Source organism: Aristolochia californica, unplaced genomic scaffold (assembly GCF_029961685.1).
Source record: "Aristolochia californica isolate CCGP_79_NKW_82.1479 unplaced genomic scaffold, dmAriCali1.0.hap1 SCAF_10, whole genome shotgun sequence".
Lineage (NCBI taxonomy): Eukaryota > Viridiplantae > Streptophyta > Magnoliopsida > Piperales > Aristolochiaceae > Aristolochia > Aristolochia californica.
Window position 1 is genome coordinate 6,065,341 of NW_027181771.1, and position 9,886 is coordinate 6,075,226.

At 38.0% G+C, this 9,886-nt stretch overlaps 1 protein-coding gene across 1 annotated transcript; it reads right to left on the reverse strand.

Moving 5' to 3' along the window:
* Positions 1-5,000: 5,000 nt before the first annotated feature.
* On the reverse strand, positions 5,001-6,005 carry LOC137942731 (uncharacterized). Its single transcript, XM_068788469.1, has one exon. The coding sequence runs from the start codon at positions 5,780-5,782 to the stop codon at positions 5,147-5,149; it is 636 nt and encodes a 211-aa protein (XP_068644570.1). The 5' UTR covers positions 5,783-6,005; the 3' UTR covers positions 5,001-5,146.
* Between the last annotated feature and the right edge of the window lie 3,881 nt (positions 6,006-9,886).

A 9,886-nucleotide genomic window follows, 5' to 3' on the forward strand; every position in this document is an offset into this window, starting at 1 on the left:
AATCTCTCCTTTTGCCAATAAGAGATTGTTGATTTTAATAGCATATTTAGATCTTACAAGGGGATATTGGAGAGTGAAGAAGAAATTTTCTCACTTTTGGTAAATATCATCTACACAAACCTTGAGGTACAAGAGCTCTCCTTTTGCAATCTAAGACTCATGTGCTATGTCAAAAACACCAATATATCAATTATGATTAGTGAGCTCAGTGCATGGCTTGGGACGTCATTTTTGGAATTAACAAGATTTACAAAGGAGAGTTGGCCTATGAACCTCCACAGGGACTGCCCTCAAAACATCCAAGACTCCTTCCAAGTGTCATTTGGGCAAACGTGTGGAAGCTCCTAGGAAGTGAAGATCAAACACTTAATCATGGAGCATCAGATCTTCATGGAGATTGTGACACATTTCATCAATATGAGGAAAGGCACATTCTCTCGCCTCACTATTGTCGATATCTTCTAGCTTTGTGCCATTATCAAGAGAATTTTGTTTTACTATAGATATATTTTGACATGCCACATGCTGAACATAGCCACCAATACTCGAGTCGATGACCTTCCTCTCGCCAGACAGATCACCACCATCCTACACCAGAGCAGTGTCGACCTATCGGATGAGGGGAGACCTAAACCCTAAACCCTAAACAAACTATTCATAGATTAAGGGGGATATTATAATAAAACTACATCATTTTCTCAAATCCACCCCTTAGGGAAGTGTAAATTCTTTTTTTTTCCAAGTTAGGTTTTGTCATCATCAAAATGGGGGGGATTGTTGACCATAGCTTGACTCCCCCATTACTTTTGTTGATAACAAAACTTAATTGAACAAATAACTTGCAAATGGAATATTTCAAATATTTCACCTTTAAGAGCATTTCAAGGTCCAAAGCGTCAAAGCCAAATTAAATACCTCAAACATAGTTAAATAACATTTCTTGAAGAAACACCCACAAGGAAGAAGACAACGATAAGACTTGACTTCAAGCATTATAGACAAACATCTAAACTCAGTCAATTTTTTTAAGAAAGTATTCCAAACTCCTATACCTTAAGTACTAATGAAATCGGAGCTTTGGGTTATAAATTACATATAAATATGTTTAGGATCATCATACACATCACTTAGAAACATGTTAAAGCACTTAGATAGAAATTCCCATGCTTTATAAAGTCTACATTTTTAACTTAGTAACGATCGATCATCCATAAATGTGCAAACAAGAAATATAAAGCATGATCATCAACCTTAGTCGATTGATCTTTCATCCAAGACATTGTCATTACATGTATAACACATGATCGATCATCCTACTTGGATTGATCGATCATTGTTGTCTAGATAGAAAGGCCTAGCAAGAGCTAGAATCTAGCAACAATCTCTTGGGGAGATTGGCTTGTGTAAAAATTATGTATTGAGCTACAAGTAGCCAAAGAGAGCCATAATCTTTTTTATTTTAAATTTTCCTATTATTAGAGCATAATAGTGAAAATTTCCAAGCACGGGTTCTTGTGCGATGACTATCACTAGGGGAACATTGATAAGAAAAATCAATTTGTCCCTATAGTGTCTGGATGTTGTTATTTATGTTGAATTTTTAATTACACGCACAAGTTGTGTTTTTTTTGAATATGTCAACCCTTCCCTTGAAAAGCCACCTGAGCCAACAAAAGACATTGTGAAGATTAGAGTTTAGGTGTCATTCATGTATATCACAAAACTCAGTATAAAATGTAAGAGAGCTTTCCTTACTCCTTTCTTTTAAAGTATAATGGTATATATGGAGCTTTAGGACATACATTAGATGTACACATGTTTAGGAACATCATACACATCTTCCAAAACATGCTAATGCACTAAGATTCAATCATTTTCATGCTTTAATAGTCATTTAAGTTAAATTGGAACTAGAATCTTCGATCAGCTTTTGCCATTGATCGATTATCCAGAAGTGTGCAGGCCAAGACTATAAAGCATGATCAACTAATCGACGTCTTTTCATGCTATAATTCATAATCGATCATCCCATTTGGATTGATTGATCAATACTGCGTAGGCAAGCAAAAATTTACATGGAAGGATCGATCATCTCACTTGATTGATCGATCAAACAAAATCTTGCCAATCAATAATATAAAGCATGATCTATTATAGGAAGTTCATTGATCATTCATACTTGCATTGCACAACTAGAGGGAATTTCGATTGGTTGATCATCCCTTGTAATGATCGATCAACTTAACTTTTCTAGACCAATTGTAACTTGTTGATCAATCAGTCTATTGATCAGTAAGTGACATTCTGATAGAAAAAGAGTCGTTATGATCGATTGATCGATCGATCACTTTATAGTGATTGATAAATCAAATTTTTGATTTTTTAAATGGGCAAAAAAAGGTTAGTTTGGCTTGGAAAAGTTATAAATACCCCACCAAACTGCATATAGAGAAGTTAATAAGAAGTTATTGGAAAATGATTAAGCCTTCATTCTCAAAGACTTGTAATTCTTCTCTAAAAGTGTTTTTGAGTCAAAGAGAATTACACACTTGCATTGTCCTTGCTCTTTCATCTACCTATCTTTGCATTTCACGTTACTCAAGCTCTCATATACTACACATTGTGCTGAAAAGAAGTGGATGCTTGGATCTATCAAAGAGATGATACTCACCAAGTGTAGGGCGTAATTTTTTCCTTTCTTTATTTTCATTTGATGAAGGTTCATTTAGAACCTATTTAATCAGGAAAGAAAGGCCTAACTAGAGCTAGAATCTAGCCAATCTCTTGGGAAAAGAGTTTGTAAAAAAAATGTATTAAGCTACACTTGGATTAAAGAGTGTTGGAATAGTGGAATTTTCAGCTATTAGAGCTTTTAAAAATAGTGGAATTTTCCAAGCAAAGGTTCTTGGGCAGTGAATACCAATTGGGGACCATCGATAACAAAAATTCTTTTATCTCCTATGATGTGTGTATGCTTATTTCACTTTGAAACTGCCTTATTGCATAATTTTTTATTACACGCACCACTTAGTTTTTAACTTGAAATTCTCAATTCACTCCCTCTTGAGAACTCACCTGGGCCAACAAAGACGACTTAGCATGACTCACATGCAAGTCATGCTGGCTTCATTATTCTTCAATATTATTCATTAGAAATTACATGCTTAAATTTTTTTTTGATATTTTGTTTAGTTCTAATTACTTTTTAAAATTTACTTTATTGTTTATTACTTTTTATTTATACATATATTCATTAAAATATTAATTTTATGATTTAAATATTATCTTAATTTGTTAGTTACTCATTACTTTACCTTTTATAATTTTTATTTATTTATTTTTACTATTAAATGTTGATTTAATAATTTAATTTTACATTCAACTTGACGACACACATACCAATGACAAATTTGATGAAAACCATGCAAAAAATAAGCCAAAAAAGATTTGGATTATTGTAAAAAGGAAATGATGACAAATATATCTAAGACTTATGAGTAAATACTAAAGGGCAATATTTTATGTTTTAATACTTTATTTAATCTTCCTACTATTTGCTTAAAAGTTATCTAATTATTTTAAAATTAATTTAATTTATATTTTTTCTATTATTTGTTCTCTAATAGTTAAGTTGTTATTTTCAACATAAATGTTCAATTTTTTTCATAAAAGGGCACATGGTTATGGAGTGAGTGTAGGGAACCATTTAGTCATATCTTGATCCTATGAGCTTTCCATAAGGTTCCATAATTGCAGATAATTACATTTTATCTTGACTTGCGTTCAAGGAGTGAGTGGTCATGTGATAATCAGGTTTGTCCCCCGAGCCAGAAACCAACAATCACAGGCGTGGAGTGGAGCCACTCATTTTTTTTACCAAAATCCAAAAGTCAACGTGTGATGGGCTCCACATGTACTCTAAAGTGGTTAACAAATCAGAAGCCTTTGCGTATCCGTTATTCATAACTATACCCAATCTAGTACACTCTTCTCATGGATAATAACCCACTGAGTCAACTCAACTCGTTGCACTTAAGAGAGAATATTAGCTGATATTGTTTTTGGATATATTATTGATATAGAAGATACGAATCAGGGGTTGGTTTTTCCTTTAATAGGTACAACAACTATGTGTCACATACGAAACTAGGTGTAGGCCCCACTGATGGTACGGTCTTGAAAATCCAAGCCATGGGCCCACCCCTCCTCATACTTGTCACGTTATGAGGTTGAAGGGCATTAATTTATTTTATTCATCACACGCTTACATAAAAAGTTGTTAGTCTTTTATGTGGGCCTTCATAGACCGGAGACCCTCTCACACAAATTAAGGCTTCTACGATTTCATGATCGTGACAGCAACTACTACTACAACTTCCTTCCCGCTGCCTTGGGCCTCACAAATACACGCTTTCCTCTTATCAAACCATCAGATGAGGTGGCAAAATAGTAAAAATTTCTCAAAAATCGAGGGCCTAGACTTGTTTTATAAAACTGGTAAAAATAGTAATTTGTGAGGGAGGGTAGGTCACCTAATGGAGAAAGTCAAGACACGAAAGGGGTATATTTGCCACTCTCTTGAAGGAAGAGATCCAGAACATTTTCTGTAAATCTCAGTTACAGCAGGAAGAGCCAAGGATTTTATAAAATATTGATACTGCTTGTTAACATTCACTTCGAAAATCATAATTTTTCACAGGTGATCCCGACTTTTTTTTTATAAACCATTCTGGTGAAGGAATCCAAGGAAGGGGTTGACATGAGGAAAAATCAAAACCAGCCTACTCACTCCCACTGCTTTCCACCATTAACGAGCTTCCTCGTTGCGATTCAGACTAGCCTGGAAAACATTCTTAAGATGGAAGCCAGTGCCGTAGCTTCTACTCGTTTCTTCTTTCGCTTTTATCTTTACAAATCAGATCTGGGTCTTGTACCCTCTTACCTCAACAAATCCATGAAAGATTTCATAAAAATGAAGCAGTACAAATGCGAGAATGAAGACTAAAGAACGATATATAAACAGCAGTGGCGTTGGTGACTACAACATTTGTTTGGATGCGAATCAAATAAAAATTTGATTTCGTTTAACAATACACAGAGAACTGGAAGAAGAAAGAAAGAAAACGCGCGGATCGGATCGAGGAAATCATTCGATTTTACTCTTTCTTGCCTTCTTGATACTTCCGCTGCGATCTGAAAGAACTGGTTGAAACAACGATTCCAGATGATCTGACACATCGATTCGGACTCGACAACATGTTGAATGAGCTCTTGATCTTTTGATTGAAGGCGCAGATCTGGGCTTCCTTGGTGCAGGTGGACATCGCTGAATTGCCGAAATTTTACGCTCCAATGACGTTGGTGTCCGGAACCCATCATTTTCTTCTTCTACTTTCTCTTCCTTCTCTCTATCTCCTCCGTCTACCTGAATTAAACCAGCTTTTGAAATTTCCGGCACCCCAGAAGCTTCATCCTCACAGTTACCGTCTCGTTTTCCTTGCTGCTTGTGGCCTTCATTTCTCTTTTTTACACCCTCGTCACCAACGTCTCCATCGAACTTAATTCCATCAACTTTGGAGATTTGAAGCTGATCACCAGAAGTTTCATTACGACACTCGCTCTCTTCTGACCTTAGACGTTCCGAGATTTTCTTCTGCACATCAGAAGCGCCCGAAACATGACACCGATCGCCCCGGAAATCCAACGTGGGTCTTAACCGAAACTCGAATTCATCAATCGCTTTCGCACCGGTTTCCGAGACGAAAACCTGAAAATTCGACATAGTCACGAACGTAATCTTGTCAAATTCGTGCTACATGAAGAGAGATGCGAGCTCCAAGAAGGAGAAGACGGGCTGAGAGAGAGAGGAGCAAACAAACAAGCAGACGGAGAATAATATAAGATGACGAAGAGGGAGAAGCAGCAGCAGCTAACAAAGAGAAAGAAGCTCAAAGACGGGTGCCCCTATCTTCTTTGCTTCTTCTTATCGAAGAGAATCATCAAAACACAGCACCTTTAAATATATTCCACCGCTGTGTTTTTTTTTTTTTTTTTTCTTCTTTCTGGTCTGTCGATTTAGATGAGAAACGATGAAGGGATGAAGCGAGAGATTTAGAGAAGTTAGTTTTTTAATGGAGGAAGGTGGGCATGAATGATATTCTACATTGGATCCTCCACCGAAGGCTTTGAAAGCCTCCACCTCTCCTCAACTATAAAATCCAGTTTCTCCGTCTTTTTCTTTTCTGTTCTCTGCGAACTTTGATGCACCTCTGCACGTGATTTGCCACAGGGGACCATCTATTTGCCGTTTTGCCCTTCCGTCTCCTCCTCAGTCCTCACCTCCCGCCCCATTTTCTCGGATACCCCGGTGGGACCGCTTCGGGTCGAAATGTTCTTTCTGTTCTCGTCTTCCTCGTGTGGGCCCTTTCTGATCTAACATGGACGGCCCGCATTGAGTTTATTACGGGCCCACCCATGCTTCTCCAAATCGATGATGCCTTGCGTGACAAGTCAATTACAGCATTGGGGAATATTCTTATAATCTTTACTACGGGTGACTGGATTCTCCTTTATAAAATACCAACCAAAGTGAGAGAAAATAAATAAATAAAATAACAAAAAAACCAGTACTCAAATAGAGTGCTTAATACGCACCCCGATGCTTTTTCTTCCTTTTCTACGCGAGTACAGAATACACAGAGATTTCCACTTTTGGGATGTGGACCGTGTCCCACGGGCTACTTCTTCTCCCTGTCTTCCTCCTCTCTCTTTCCTCGGTTACTAGCGTAGACCCCGCGGGTCACGAACCAACTCCCCCCCCCCCTTTACGCAATATTCGTCGGTTGGGAACTTAGGATTCTAGGTGTCAACGAGACGGAGACGGAGATGGAGACAGAGAATGAGACTGGCTCTTCATTTTCCTTTTGCATGGCGGCTTCTGCTTCTGGCTTCTTCTTCTTGTAGAGTAAGCTTCTATATTTCTCTTCAAGCTTCCGATTTATCGCCATCATACGATACGATACGAACAAAGACAATGATCGATACTATAATGGGGGGAATGGGTAGATTTGTAATATGGGAGGAAGAGACCAGCGGAAAAAAAAATAAAAAATTAATGAATAAGGCGTCGTGGTAGGATTTTGATGAACTTTTTAGGGGCACAGAATAACATTCCCCCTCTTATGAGGAGACGCATCATTGCATCACTCTCATGCCGATGAAGCTTCATGATTTTCCCCCTACTCTTCCTCTTAACCAGCCATCATTTTCCATCTCTTACAATCATCCCCTTTCCTTGCATTGCAATTCAGCCACCACGCCCCCACTGGTTTTCTTCTTTAATTTAATCCTCTTCTTGATTTCCAGCGTCCTGTTCTTTTGTTTTCTTTGATTTTTTCTTGATTAGCCAAATCTGGGCTGGTGAGGAACGCTGCCTACTGAGAGAGACCCGTTTGAAAATTTTAAACAATTTGAAAAGAACAATAGCACTGAGTCGACGTTTGTTAGATTGGAGTAATTAGGTATACGTATTAAAATAAGGTTTGACCAGTGAAGTGATCCTTTCCGTGAAGGGTAACGAGATATTTGATGATGTCTGACTCTTCTGAGGATGTGAAAATCCAATTTCAAAGACATTATAATATACGCGCAGAGAGGGTGCAGGCATGAGATAGAACATGTCTGTGGTGATTCGTGCATTGAGACAAGTATGGGCAAGGACCCATCTTGCTTCACTTGGGTCGGCTTCCGTGGGATGGATGAGATCCTGTTTGTCTGATAAGGAGCGTGCAAGATTGAAGTCGGGTCATCCTTAATAAAGGTGGTGTAATCAGGCTTTTGTGCTTGGCAAGATTGCTTAAAGCACTCGGTTCATCCATTTTAGTCTCCTCCTTTTATTCTTTTCTTTTTTTCTAGTTTCTGCTTGGGTACTCTCTGCGTAGGTCCGTGTTCCACGAGGAAGGATAGACAGGCTTCAAAGACAAGTTAGGCATCGCTAAGACGAATTTGGAGTTGGACTGGCCCATGTCTGCTGGGAGAGTAGCGCACCTGCGGGGAAGAGAGGGAGAGAGACGGGACCGTCGTCATTGAGATAGAGAAAAGCGGAAGAAAGTCGGAGAGAGAGGATTTGGGGCGTTAAGAGGCAGAGGTGTCATAATTTTGTGCATGCCGTGTTTCCATGAGTGGGGTAGAGCAGCACTGCGGGCAGATCCGCCGCTGCGTCCACTTCCAACAGCTATTGATGGGGCAGACAGACGAGGAAGGTGGGCTTGCCTGTCTCTTGGAGCATTCCTTTGTGCCAAGAAAAAGTTGGTTGATAGAGAAGACAAGCTTTTGGTCACTTTTTTTTTTTGTATATAACACGGCTTTGCAGCCATTGTCAATTTTCTCTTTTCCTCCTTGCACCACTCTGTAATTATGAAAATCAAATCATTAATTTGATAAATTGTTATATTAAAGCCATCTAACCTGGGAGTAGATGGTAGTTGTGCTTCACCTTCGCCTTGGGATTTTCTAAACTGATTATAAGATTATTATTTTTAAATGTTATTTGTCAATAAGAAAATTGCTTTTCAGTTTTCACATAAATTCTAGAACTAAGGGCCATAACCAAATTCATCCATTTACTTGACCTAAACCTGACTTAAGGATAATCTTGGCAAGTTTGGCCTTCTTTTCCTGATTTTATTGATAATTGGATCAGCTTTAGGTTTGACACAAGGGTTCGATATATTTGAACCAATACCAAATAGGACTAGACTACCAATTTTGATTTTCTTTTTTTTCACAACTTCGAAGTAACTTGTCTTTCAATAACTTTTTGGATTTGTGTATCCTTTTTTATTTTCTTCATATTTTTATGTATTTTTAAAATATTTGGAAGATGACTCACGTTGGAATATGGGTACAAGCCCATATGACCAATGAAGGCCCACATGTCCAAGTGAGTGGAAGATGGGTTCAAGCCCACAAGATCAATGAAGGCCCACACATCCAAGAGAAGAAGAGGATGAGCTCAAGTTCATAGACCAAGGGGATGGCTCACATGCGACACAGTGGTGGCATAATAGTAAATAAAGAACCATCTCATAAAGATAGTATTGATATAATTAGTTTAAGTTTGAGGGGTATTATTGTAATATTATAATCTTATTCATTTATAAATTGAGCTTCAAAGAGAGGGTTACACAAGTCCATAACCCTTTTTCTTCCTCCCTTTTTCTCTCCAACATGTCAAAATTAACATGAATTCAGAACATTGATTTTCAGGAATCGTAGCTGTGGTTTCTTTTTAGAATTTCAATTTTTTTTTTTTATCTTTCCTCCTTGTGCCCTTGTTTTTGCTTGTAGTAAGAAGTTAGTAAGAATTATTTTTTGCTCGTTCGTGCCTCGTGCCCTTGTTGATTTTCATCTAATGGCACCTACGGGTGGAAAAGATAGTAGAAAAAGCACGCCGCCAAAGTGAAGAATCCACTGTTATGCTTGCTGCTACTGTTAGTTGATGAAGCTGTAGACAGAATAGCAATGGCTGCTCTGGCAGGATCATAGAGTACATCCATTGCATTCCTATCACCTATTACAGCATAATCCAACAATCAGCTGATTGGCCGATTAGGCAGTATCAGGGAAAACATTTCATGGTATAATTGACAAGTTGGGTTTGACTGATATCTATGCACCAAATTGAGGGGGAGTGTTGAAATGTATAGCTGTATAGCGTGATCGGAGGAAACTGTATAGCGTGATTGTTTCCTCCGATCCCGTGATTATATTCTTGATTCTATTCCTTGATTTTAGGATCTAAATTGATCCTAAAATCAACTTGTAATGTATTATAAATAGCCTCCTAACGGAGAAGAATAATCTCATCGGAAAACCATTCGTTCAA